General features: G+C 33.6%; 1 protein-coding gene and 1 long non-coding RNA gene across 2 annotated transcripts; both read right to left on the reverse strand.

The window, feature by feature from the left end:
* Window positions 1–1,495: 1,495 nt before the first annotated feature.
* LOC111697069 (uncharacterized) lies at window positions 1,496–3,728 on the reverse strand. Its single transcript, XR_002764213.1, has 2 exons — window positions 3,500–3,728; window positions 1,496–1,656 (listed from the first exon to the last, which is right to left on the reverse strand). It is a non-coding gene; the product is annotated as an uncharacterized LOC111697069 (long non-coding RNA).
* Window positions 3,729–4,248: 520 nt separating this feature from the next.
* LOC111697071 (uncharacterized) lies at window positions 4,249–13,648 on the reverse strand. Its single transcript, XM_023466946.1, has 6 exons — window positions 11,083–13,648; window positions 9,228–9,304; window positions 6,992–7,576; window positions 5,168–5,911; window positions 4,917–5,059; window positions 4,249–4,395 (listed from the first exon to the last, which is right to left on the reverse strand). The coding sequence occupies exons 1-6, from the start codon at window positions 11,871–11,873 to the stop codon at window positions 4,264–4,266; spliced, it is 2,472 nt and encodes an 823-aa protein (XP_023322714.1). The 5' UTR covers window positions 11,874–13,648; the 3' UTR covers window positions 4,249–4,263.
* Window positions 13,649–13,663: the final 15 nt, after the last annotated feature.

Below are 13,663 nucleotides of genomic sequence, written 5' to 3' on the forward strand. Positions count from 1 at the left end.
AGCAAAATGTAGCATATGATTTTTGCACCCCCCCCCCCGTCCTATAAATTTTGGACATGGATCTCATATGTATCACATTGATAATATTGGTCATGTGGCCACAAAACCAGGCTCCCTAGCCGCAACACTTGGCCCCCAAGGCTGTCCTAGTCGCAGCGCTTGGCACCCTATTAGCCTGTCCTAGCCGCAGCGCTCGGCCAAGAAAGTGTCTTAACCTAGCCTAACCTATTTTTCAAAAAAGCTAAATTTTTCGCATTTTTCGCGAACAAACAAAATGCAAAAATGAAGCGAAATGGTCGCTGGAAACCACCTTAAAGTATCAAAGAAGCCAAATGGTTTGAATTCAACAGTTCAAATCTGGCCCCCCCCCCCTTAAACCTCCTGGTGTCCAATAATTTAAAATGTTCGGATGAACTAATACCATTGAATAAGCTCCTCCCCTTTTCACCTGACCCCTCCCGGAACCAATAGGGGAACCTGCCTTAGTCCAGGATAACGGTTTACAGGCTACATTTATTGCATCCCAGGCCACAACAACCCCGGGAGAAACCAACTGGTTGTGGGCCCTGGATTAATATAAACATGAATTCACAAAACCAATATAAATATTTCAATCGAAACATTGAAAGTAAATAATATTAGATTTCTCGATTTTTCAAGATGATTTCTCTCTGGGGTATTCCAGGGCCCGAACCTATGAGAAGAAACTTTCACATGCGAGAATTTCTCCGCGCTCTAATACTGTTCCTAAATCCTGGTAAAGCATGTGTGGAAATATCGATTTTAACACCGCTAATTTGCATAAAAAGGTATCGTAGGGGTCGCCCAGGCGCATCTGCCCACAAAACCCCCATATGAATACAATTCATGCGCGCGTAAGGAATGAAAGAACTGTAGCAAACCGAATGAAAGCAAATATGCATAGTAAGTAATAAGTAATAGTTTGAGGATATCATAAACAAGATTCACGACAGGAATATGTCCAGGGGGCTGAATCCACCTTAGAACCCCAACCCCTGCAATTGCCACTGAAGAACACAAAATAACACTATTACAGGGTGATTCTATAAACACGAAAATGAGCTTCAGGATATCTTCATGGTTTTACTTCCAGTACTAAGAAATGAGAATGATACCGGGTTACCCTAAAAGGATGAGACTACAGAGACGACTGTACAGAGTTCATTCATTTTTATAACATCTAAGGTTCTGCAAGCAGTAGAAAATAAACTGTTTTCTGCAGAAAACCCAACTTAACCTTAAGATTGTTGTATTTAAAGAAGTTACAGGTCTTCTTATAAAATCTCATCCTGTAAGGGCAACCCTGTATAAACAATATAATTAATGAAGTTTACAGTGCTATTGCTCAGTTTACACAGAAAACAAAAGTTCTTTAATGTTTCTTCATTTATTTTATCTCTGGCGTTTAAAATAACTGTTAACCCTTGATGTCTGTGGACACCAGTTTTCGTTTTGTTTCCAAAAAAAGTTTTGGTTTTTTAATTTATGATTTATTTGATGAAATAATCTCTAATATATTCAGTACGAAAAATTTAATTAAATGATGAGATGATTAAAATATAACTTTGTATATTTCTAAAATTTATAATCATCCTATTTTTCTCGTCGGGTAGCTTGTTGTAGTTTTTATAATTCCTGAAACAAAAAAACATGTTTAATGTTAATTTAATGGTACAAAAAGTGTCTAGAAACATGGGAATTAAAGGGACTGTAGAAATAATTTCAAATGAGTGTATGATTCACAATCACTACGGGACCCAAAGCAATGGTTGGAAATTGATGATTTTTAATTGTTGTTTCCTTTATAAAAGGGACTTGGATTTCTGCTCCAGAAACCAGTGCTTAGGATCCATTTAACTTTGATGCGGATCCGGATCCTGGATCCGCACTGGAAAAAATGAATCCGGATCCAGGTCATTTCTATAAGATTTAATGCATTTTCTTAACAAAAAATTATTTTCCAATTTTTCCGCTTATTTTTATCCTAAAACTTGACGAACCATTCAGAAATGAGGAATTTTTATAATCACACTTTTTACAAGAGTTCAGACTTTTAGGAATAAAAATATTTTTTTTTTCAGTTTTTCTTTGATATTTTACCCCTGGGATCCGGATCCGTGGATTCGCATATTTTTGCGGATCAGGATCCAGGAAGCCAAAATCTTGCGAATCCAACGGATCCAATTCCTAAGCACTGCCAGAAACAATGCAGAAGATTGTTAGAATTCATCACTTACAAAAAAACGACAACTTCCACTGCATGGCTGTTTCAGATTATGATTTAAAGGGTAATGCTGTAAATCGGGCATGTCTCTTTATTTAAGTGCTACTTGAAATTATAAGAACAGTCCCTTTAAGTGACAACATTTGAACCATATAAATTTAGTTATGTCGTAAGTAAGTCTGATTTAATTTAATCAAGGTTCACTCTAAAAAATGTAAAATTTGTCGGAGCACTGGAGCCAAATTCAACTTTGTAGCAAAATTCGTCAAAGGAATTAAGTCATTTCCAAAAACTTTGATTTTTTAATCTCTTTATCTCTGCAACCCAATGTCGTAGACCCTAGATATTTCAAACTATGAATTCTGAGGGATCAAATAGTTAAAGTTTGAAATATCAAAGGTTTACGCCATCTGGTTTTAGAGATATAGGTATTAGAAAATTGGGATTTGTGGCAAAGACTCAAATCCTTTTGTTTGTTTATGCATTATACTATCCGAAGACCGGAGGTTTTTTTAGGCTTAGGATTTACAACCCTGGTTGATCAAAAACTTCAGCTCCTTGATACTTCTGTAGACCCACATCCTTCGTACCAGCAACAAAAACCCAGCAATCACAAATAAACCAATTTTTCCAAGATAATTCACATTTAAAAATTTAAATCTCAGTTTAATTATACCTAAAATGGCCATCCTAGAGTTTCTCGAAAAAAAATGATATTTAACAATATCTTTTATCAACTCTTGAAGAATCAAGATACTAAGTTGAATTTGGCTCCGGTGCTCCAACAATTTTTGTAGATGAAAATTGCAAAGGAACTGAGTTTTTGTCACAAACTCAAATTGTCTATTTCCTATATCTCTGCAACCCGATGTCGTAGACCTTTGATATTTCAAACTATACATTTTGTTAGATCAAATAGTCTATAAGTTTAAAATTTCAAAGGTTTACAACATTTGGTTGCTTAGATATAGCAATTAGAAAATTTCGGTTTGCAGCAAAAACTCAATTCCTTTCTTAGAGTATTAATAACCCATTTTTTCCGATGAATGTTTTCGATTTTGCTTTTTTATACTTTTTTGCTTAGCTATTTTTTTCAAATATTTAAGTGAAAAAGTCTCCTACAATATTTGTATCGGATTTTGAATGAGAGATAAAAATATGTATTTTATGCACTATCCTGTATCTACTAACCACTATCCTGTATCTACTAACCACTATCCTGTATCTACTAACCACTATCCTGTATCTACTAACCTTATCTTTAAGTATAATATCAACTGTACATGAATCCGATAGTTTCAATTTGGCTTTGTACTGGTTCTTCAATTTAGCTCTTACTTCTCTGAAAAATCAAATCATGACCGTTAAATTCTGACAACTTTCTCATTTGTGTCGGCTGCATAAATCAGCAAGTTACTTTTACGGAGAAACCACATTAAAAAATTACAAATTCTCAGATAGAAAAACAAGGATAGTTTCATCATTTTTCAGAATTAAAGAGTTCTTCTGGGAATAGAGGGACCCTTTTAATTGCATTAAACCATAGTTTTAATAAATNGCAAAATTTTTAAAAAAAACTATTGAATCTCCCTGATTTTCTAATCCCCGTATGTTTGCCACCCAATGTTTGAATCTATAGATGAAAAATAACAGGTTGCAACGATGTCTGAATTGAAAACTACAGAACTATAAAAGCAGGGAATATTATTTAAATTAGATCAATGAGTAATTTAATCCTTTTACAATTTCACCGTTTATTCTTGGTTTGACGAATGAAACATGAGATTAGTATAGTTCGAATCCTAAATATAGAGAAAATCCCTTTGGCTTGTTTGATCCACAATGGTACCCCTTAAACCCTTGTCTGGTCATAGATGACTGATATTTTGTTTATGTAGCTTTCAGTGCTAGAACAATGATAGCATACTCATAATTGTTTTTCAGAAAAAGATTTAAAGGGAACCGTTGTGAATCGGAAATGCAATAAAAATTACGTCTGCAGTGCAGTAAACTTGTCTTTACCTTTCAATCTTGGGACGAGATTTCTCCAGCTCCAGGTGGAGCTGAGAAGAACTCTCCTGCTCCGGCTCAACCTCTTGAGAACTCTCTGGTGTGGGTTCTAAGGATAAATCCTTGTATATTTCCCCAACCTGCAGAAAAAAAATTGTAAGATTTTTGCGTTTCGGAGAGGTTGCAGTAGTCTCCAGAGTCAAATCATCTAAATCAGCACAGTAAATTTAAATCGGTCTACCTGTACACTATATCAAAAATAACCAAGTACTCTTTTACTTTTAAAGAATTTGAGTCTTAGCCACAAACACTGTTTTGTTAACCCTGTATCTGTCGTAGACCTTAGATTTTTTAAACTATGAATTTTGTTAGTCCAAAAAATATGAACAGAATAACCATCAGGCTGCAAAGATATAGGGTTTAGAAAATTTGAAGCTGTAGCAAAGACTCAAATTACTTATTATTTTTTTTGAGCAGATCCAAATAGAACTTTTTTGTACCAAACAAATTTTTAAGCGGTTTACACCCGAATACCCCAATCCACATTTCTATCTATTATATTTAAAAGCCATTACCTTTTAAAGCTTTAAACTTAGAACTTTTCTTTATTAGCTGAAAATAAAATACTTCCACAATATATAAATGTATCTTTAATACTTACTTTAACTAATGTTCTTGGATTTGTTATAATAATGCCAAGAGGATTTTCATCTTCTTCTTGTTCGGATTGATCCAACTCTTCCACTGGTAATTTTGTGTCTGTTCCCAAAATATCCCATGAAGTTAAACTTTGCATCAAATTTTCTATAAAAACAAACAATATATTTCAAAATATAAGAACAAAAAAATACTCATAATGATGAGTTGATGAATAATAATAAAAATGATAAAATGATTATAATGTTTTTATCCCTAGTTTAATATCTTTAATATCCTCTGCTTCTGTGTATTCTGAACTATTCAAAATTTCTTCTTTATCCATCTTATCCTCATCCTCATCCTCATTCTCGTTCCTATCACCAAACTCACCCTCCCCATTCTCGTTATTGTTATCAAGCTCATTCTCATTCTCATTTTCCTTCGCAATCTTCTCATTTTCTTCAATCCTTATGCGCTCTTCTCTAAGCTCTGATATAACTCTTGCAAGGTTTGCAAAAGTTTTGTCTTTTAGCTCTGAATAAGATCCGGAAAATGACTGATCGGTTTGACTGGAAGACCGGGAGGGATGACTATAAATATCCATGGCTTCAAGAACCGGATTTGGGTGGTCTCTACTGCTACCAGAGTTAGAATTCGTTCTTGAACCCTCTGGATTGTCAATGTGAGGGAGTAAATAGGCAAGTTTCCTGACCTTGATTCTCCCTCTGGGTCCTGGAACAGGTTCTGCCTCTGGGTTGCAAACTCCTGGGTTAAGAGAGTCTGCTCCGGTATTGGATTGTGATAGCGATGCAACTTTCGGAACAGTTTGAGATTCTGCGGTTTCAAGTAAATTCTTATTTTCTGGTAAAACAGGTCGCTGTACAGGGATTTTTACATGCAGTGCATTGAAAGGAACTTGCAACTGTACAGTAGAAGCAATACAATCATTTCTCTTCTCAGCAGTTTCACCCTTCACCTCTTTCTGTTTTCTTTCTCTTTCATCTTCCTCATTGCTTCCTTTAAAACATGTTAATTTAAAATTGAAAAATTCAAATGTTTTCTTAACGTTTCATGCTTTGTGTTTAATCCTGTAAGGTTATCTAACGATCATGTATATTCCTAAAAAATAATCCCCCCCCCCTTAACAACCCAACAACGACAACAAAACAAAGCTTTGAATTGAGTTTTTGCCACAAACTAAAATCTTCTGATTCCAATATCTTATTAATCTTTTGATGCAAACCTTTGATATTTCAAACTAAGATTATTTTATCTTTAAGTATTAATAGCATGAAATATCTAAGGTCTACGCCATTGAGTTACAAAGATATAGAGATTAGAAAATCAGACTTTGTGGCAAAAACTCCTTTGTTCGGATTTTTCATCGCTCATGGGAATTCTCCTAAATATGTTTGGGATTATCTTATGCTTCAAGTGCGATTTTAGCTCTGTAAAATATTGAATGAAATATGTTAAAATCAGGTTAATATTCAAATACAGGAATACCAACAAGGATGAAATCGTAAAGACGACTTAAAAACTCTTCAAATACATCGATTTCAAGATAAAAACAAATCTTCTGCCTTAAATGGTTTATTAAATGATTCAGCAAAGAAAGAAACAATTATAGGAATCATAAATATATTGCAACAAAAGTATAAATTCCGTATAGTCGTCTCTGAAGTCTCATCCTTTGTGCGTAACTCAGTAGTGTATTCATTTAAATTGAAAATCTGTATAAAGGTATAAGAAAATCTTTTTTACGACACTCCACATTTTTTTAAAATCTAAATTACAATTTCAAAGAGAAAGGTTCAAGTCTTTTAATGAATGTCTAACAAATAAATTGTTAAAATTTTCATCGAGTTTTAACAACAGAAATTAATTTGTGATCAGAAGAAGAAAGTTTTCTAGTTTTTAGTTTGATCTTTTTTCTCCATTCTGACGTTATCAACTTTAACAATTCATTCTTTTTCAAATATTTAAAGGAAAATGACAGGCCGTTTTGAATACTATATTATCTTATTTTACATTTACGATTTTGAATTTAGATTTGTTGCCTTGAAGTGTTAATTGCAGAAAATCATTTTTATTTACCTGGTACTTTCCTTGATTTATTCACCAACTCCTCTCTCAACCTCTTAGATGGAGAAGGATTACAACAAGAGCTTGATCCGGGTCTTTTTCCGGGCTCCAGGGTCACCTCTGATCCTGAATCTCCGGGGTTGAGTTTAATAGGAGAAGATAAAGGTGTAGAGGAACCTACAGGAATCCCTATATTAAGGATAGAAGAGCAGAGATTCAGATCCATCAGAGGAATTTCAAGATTTAGGGGTTCATTGATCTCTCTCACATTCTTATCCGTTTCTTTAGAGGCTAAAACCATCCTCTTTTTCCATTTAAGACTTTCTGAACTTTCATCTGCAGAATTAATTTTGTACTCAGGAACTACTTTTTCTTTTTTCATAAATGTAATCTTTACAACATCTTTTCTTGGTTCTTCCTCTTGTTCTCTTATTGGGCGTCTGTTCTCCTTTCTATCTTCAGTACCAGAGTTGGAACCTGGAGATGGTTCTTCAGTACCAGGACTGCAACCAGGAGATGGTTTGAGTTCGTTTGAAACCTGGTTCTTGGTTTCCCCAATATGTATCTCTTCCAGTAGGAGAATTTCACCAGGAGCAGCTAGATAGAAAACCTATGATTGTTTATAAACAAATTATTAAGAACTGGGATTAATTCTTTTTTTTTCTCTGTAAATACTTTAGTGAATGAACGAAATTGTTTAAATCAGTATTATGAGTTGAGTTTACTCTCCGCTCTTTAATTGGCCAAGAGTACAAACAACCGTTTAATATCAATTCCTTCGATTCAAAAGTTGTCACTTCCTTTTTTAACAAGAAAAATTAAAGGGGTGACCAGCTATGTAAGGTAGTTGAACTGATTATGCAGTGTTGTGGAAAACTTCTTTCGGATTCATTTGAGACACATTAAACTTTTTAAAGATCTGTAAATCCTGAGTTTAAACGCAAATTCGACGTTCAAAGCTCCTACTTTGGGGTTGGATACGTTTTCAGAATTAGTTTTTTTTTAATTATTAAATAACGACGACATAAAATGTAAATAAGTTCTACAATAAACTACAGACGTCATGTATAGGAACATGTTGAGAAAATAAAAATTAATATTACCATCAAAAATAAGTAATATTCAATTATTAGTTTCTATTTTTTCATTATTCTAGTTTCTCATTAATCACTAAGATTTTCTGCAGATTTTCTTGAATTAATATTGAAAAGACGACATTTGAAGAAATCTGCGAATAAATTCAAAGAAAATAAGAAATTCAACATAATAATGGAAACGAAATAATCGATTATTTATTGACAAATTTCTTTTGAGAAATATGTTCCTAATCATTTAATTAGATTACTGTATAATTTTTACTTTATTTTAGTTGTCGTTATTTAATAATAAAAAAAAAACTAATTCTGAAAACGTATCCACCCCCAAAGTAGGAGTTTTGAACGTCAAAGGAATTGAGTCTTTGCCTCAAACTCTGATTTTTTAATCACTATATCTTTGGAACCAAATGTTGTAGACCTTAGATATTTCAAACTATGAATTCTGTTAGATCAAATAATCTGAGTTTGAAATATCAAAGGTTTACAAAATCGGGTTCTAAAGATATTGAGGTTTAATTCCAAAGACTCAATTCCTTTGCGCTCAAACTCAGGATTTACAGATCTTTAAAAAGTTTAATATGTATCAAATAAAACCGAAAGAAGTTTTCCACAACACTGCATACTCAGTTCAACTACCTTACATAGCCGGTCACTCCCTTAAAAAAATGGAAAATGATTAATGATACAAATATGATATCTAGATTGGTTTAAGACATGGGTTCAGGGCGTTCACAGGAATGCGTCCAATATAGGGTTTCCAGAAAAAAGGGTAAATCATTTCGCGAATTTTTTTTCACCAAAAATTTCGCTTTTTGTTTGCTCACGAATGATAAAACTTCTAATGCTGAGCTCTCAGCGCCAAGAATTCCACAAGTTCTTTTGCGTAATTAATTGTTGCAGCTTTGGTTTTCGCGGATTTTTTTTCTCGCGAAATTTCGCAAAAAAAGTTATGCATCGTTTTCCCATTTTCTCGCTTAATTAATTTTTTCAAAAAAATGCGAAGTTTCCCGAAAAAATTTGTGAAATAGGAACGAAAATTTTCGCACTTTAATTAAAAACCCCCTGGAAACCATAAATTTTATTTGTATGGGTTAATTTTCTTTTCATATGCTCGATAAAATCGAAATGAAATAATTTATAAATCATTGAACCTGTTTGACTGAGTTTAATCTGTTCCTGTCTTTTAAAAGCATCGATCAAAGTTGGTTGCCCTTTTCCAGGGAACAGTCTAGAATAAATATATATCTAAACATTTTAAATACAAAGCAAAGCTTCGATACAGGGTGTCCCATTAAACAAAATAGCTGGCAGAATACGGCGTCTTTGATAATTGAGATCTATCTTTTAATCATAAGAATAAAGTGAGTATCAAAAAAGGGTGCATCACTGCTTCTTAATACAAATTTCGATATTAGATAGAGAGCAAAGTATTAATAAGTCGTTTTTAAGCTGTGTTGTTTCTTTGGACACCCTGTAGATTAATAACAGAAAATTTAAAATTGTTTCAGTATGATTATAATGAACAAAAAGCATAAACCCAAATAAGTTTCATCTTAGAAAAAAATTTGAGAGAAAAAAGAAAAGACCATGCTTAAAAACGATGACTCCATATAAATTTAATAAAACTGGTTTAGATAGCCAAAATGTTCTCTGAATCACACTGGTCTTTTAGATTTTAATTTAAATTTTTTTTCTTTCAAAATACAAAAAATTAAATTGATCAAATAATGATTAGTATTTTTATTTTTATTTAATAATTTTCTTGCCAATATCTCAGTATTATCGTCCCTTGGGATGATTCAATTTATTTTTGAAATGATTAAAAATTCAAAACTTCCCATCCAGAGTATAAAACAAAGTAACGTAGCACCTGGTTTGTTCACCTATTGGATAATAGACAAGATAACCCCAATTCGATTTAAAAATACCTTGAAATCGGATAGAATATAACTGAGAACTGAGTTAATGCTACAAACGCTGGTTTTCTAATTCCTATATCTTTGCAACCCAATGTCGTCGATCTTAGATATTTCAAACTATGAATTCTTTTAAAAAGAGATATTTTTGTCCTCAGGACATGATCAGGTTGTTACGATCGAATTTTTTATTGCGAAAGTTTACTGTTGTAGGGGTTTTGTATTGATCTGCCAGGGGTTTAATTCTGGCAGCACATTCATCCATTCACGCTTCATTTGTTCTCAGAAGATGGCATACAAGATTCCAGCTGCCTAAGGGCTTCTAAGGCCTGAGAATAGTAGAGTGCATGAGTTCTTTTGAAACACTGGAATGAGGACAGGGTGCCATACTGAGAGGAAACATCACACTCATTGCTCCCTAACATCTGTAAGCCCGGATTGGATACCTCCAGGTACCTATAGCTGGCAACCATAGACTCTCCCTGCTTGTCAACCTTTCCTCTCCATCATTCACTCGGATCAATTCATTTCAAGATTCTTTCTTGTTGAGTATAAAGCACGAACCCTTTCGCTGCGAGATAAATTGACAGCCGCCCCTCTGTCCTACTACATTCGTCTGGTGGTCATAACTGTTTTACCAGATTTTTGCTTCAGATGATTTTGAAACCACCTGTTTGTGTGGAGTACGGGAATCTGAATACCAATCCAGTTACTGGCTGCGGAAAAGTGATCTAATGAGAACTGGTGTTACACGCTAGCCACCACACCCCACAAATATTCTCAGTTTGAAATATCAAAGGTTTACACCATTAGGTTGCAAAGATATAGGGATTATAAAATTTGAGTTTGAGTCAAAGACTCAATTCCTTTCCAAATTTTCTGGGACGAATTGAAGCTTTATTTTATGACAATAAATGCTTTTAAGCTCATTTCAATTAAATCAACAATCTCTATATTTGAACCTTTTGATTAAGAATAGTGTATGCATATGATTATATTCTCTTAAAAATATTTAAGAATTATAAAAATATGACATACGGGCTAAAAATGCAGTTTCAAAAATTTTCAATCCCTTTAATAAAATACTAACCTTTTCTTGCTCCTTCCTTTAATTACGTCCCCTTCTGCTAACTTCAACAATCTACGCTTTATATCCTCCTTTTCTCCAGGGGTTCCCGGTCTCTTTCTGTAACTTTCAACAGGAGTTCTTGATTTATAAGAGTCTCCTGTTCTTTGCTTGGAACTCTCTCCATGTGTTTCTGATTTATCTGAGTCTCCTGTTCTCTGCTTAGAACTCTCTCCATGAGTTCCTGATTTATCTGATGCTCCTGTTCTCTGCTTGGAACTCTCTCCATGAGTTCCTGATTTATCTGATGCTCCTGTTCTCTTTTTAGAACTTTCTCCATGAGTTCCTGATTTATCTGATCCTCCTATTCCTCCTGTACTCCTGCTGCCCAGAGTATGAGATCCAGATGGTTTAGATGCTATGGTTGAAATCGAAAAACGTGCCGTTTCCAAAAAGTCGGCTCCAGTTTCTATTTTTATGGCTTCATTTGTAGTTTTCAATAAGTTATGCTCGGGGTTTATCCCAGACATGGCTCCAATCCTTGGTTTTGTTGGATCTGGCACGCATTTTTCTTTTTTGATCCTGAAATTTCCTTCTGAGGTTTTATTTTTTACGATTCTTGAGTTAATATAAAATCCGGTAACATTACTGTGGCCAGTGTTCAAAATAGATCTGCTTCCGGTCTTAGATTCGTTTCCGGTTTGATTATGTTCCTCTTTCCTTATCCCGATACTACCCTGAGATTTGGATAACCAGGGTTTACTGGTATTTCCGACTCCGGACTCAGGCTCAAACTCATCTTCAGAATTATACATTTTCTGAAAATACACAATTAAGATTTTAAGACAAATTGTTAATTTTTATAGAGAGACGACTGTTAGACTTAGGTTAGTACATTTATAAGTGCAATGATTGAAAATGACACATAAATTGTGTAATGAAAACGGACTCATTTCACATAAGAAAGGAATAAGATACTAGTACAACGATATGGCTTGAGAATTCCTTTAATGTCGGCTTCCTTTTCCACAGTTTGAAGGTTCTCACTGCAGTACTAGTTTCACTGCCTTAAACTGCGATAACTTTAACTTTTGTTCCATACTTAAACATTTTTGTTTTTCTTACATATCTTAAACTTAAATCTTAGACAAATAAGAAATAATAAGAAAACAACTGAATATTCACTTAATATTTTCGTTGGCTTACAAGTGTGTATCCAAGCTCTTTAGGTTTAACCTGTTCAGTACTTAAAATACTGCCTAAGACTGCAGTAGTGACGAAATCGACATTAGAGTTACTTAGATAGTTAGATAGATGCATGGAAACAGGCCTTCGCACTAAACAGCTGTAAATAAATACAAGATTCGAACATATTGGTTTAAACATCAAAAATGTATATTTTAACATTCATATTCTCTAAAGAAATTATACACAAAAATAGAAAAATCTCATATTATTTAGGATATAAATTTGTGTATTTTTTTAAGGTTTCTGTGTTGGTTGATGCGTTTGAATCCGTAGAGTATACTGCGTATACTCTACACCGGAGCCAGCTAGTGTGTGAACGGAGTAGTGTCTATACTACGTAGAGTCTATAATACAATAGACATAATAAAGAGAGAAAGGATACTTCACAAACGATACTTTACAACATATTTAGATACTAAAATCCAGATGCATAATCAGAAAAGGTAAAAATTAATAAATACTAATTACTAATTATTGGTTTAAGATGAAATTTTTGCCTGTTTTGCGTTTTGTTTTCTTTTTATTACGAGTTATTGTGTACAACTCCCTAACTACAGGCCTGGATGGATTTTGATACTTGTAGTTGTGAAAAATTTACAACGTGTGATTAAACTCACTAAACCAAATACAGATTTACATAGAGGAATTACATATGGTTAAATTGACTGGAAAAGGAATGCAGACAATGTAATTTAAAGGTGTTATGCTCTCAAGCTAAAATCGATAATAGTTTTGCCAATCACTTAACTTAAAATCAAAGCCTAAGGCGACACAATTTGTGAGAGACTTCTTATAAACTGATGTTGATATTTCAAAGCATGAATTCAGCTAGCTAAAAAAGCATAGTTTGAATTATCAAAGTTTACTACATCAAGTTGCAAAAAAATGGGGGGTCAGAGGATCAGATTTTGTCGGAGTAATTATGCTTCTTTTGTACAGGGAAAAAAAGGTAAAAAAACGTTTTGCCAGAATCTCCAAATTTCTTTTATTAGATTACAAAATATGAATTCTGTACGATGAAATAGTCAAAGTTTGAAATATCCAAGGTTGAAAAGATGAAGGGATTATACAAATTTGTGTTTGTCGAAAAAGCTCAGTTTCTTCAGGCAGTATTATTGGCAAAATATTAAAAAAGTGTAAAATTTGATTGAAAAGAACTATAAAAGTAATGCTTGAAATTCAGTCCTTTCACACGGAGTTATGAAAGTGGAAAATAGTTTAATAAATACAGTAGGGCCTGAGCTATACAGGAGAAGTTTACCTAGCCCTCCCTAGTTCTACTACCTGTAGCTTTTTATTAAATCGGAATCTAATCAACCTCTCCCAGAGTTTAAATATAGTAGGGCCTNTTCTGATT

This window comes from Eurytemora carolleeae, unplaced genomic scaffold (genome assembly GCF_000591075.1).
Source record: "Eurytemora carolleeae unplaced genomic scaffold, Eaff_2.0 scaffold208, whole genome shotgun sequence".
NCBI classification, from domain to species: Eukaryota; Metazoa; Arthropoda; class Copepoda; order Calanoida; family Temoridae; genus Eurytemora; species Eurytemora carolleeae.

Excerpts from the sequence above, each read along its gene's own strand:
- LOC111697071 (XM_023466946.1), bottom strand. The coding sequence starts at position 11,873 with ATGTATAATTCTGAAGATGAGTTTGAGCCTGAGTCCGGAGTCGGAAAT. Across the intron at positions 9,305-11,082 it reads AAAGGAAGGAGCAAGAAAAG|ACTGTTCCCTGGAAAAGGGC; the intron begins GTTAGTATTTTA and ends TATTTATTCTAG. Across the intron at positions 5,060-5,167 it reads TATTAAAGATATTAAACTAG|AAAATTTGATGCAAAGTTTA; the intron begins GGATAAAAACAT and ends TTGTTTTTATAG.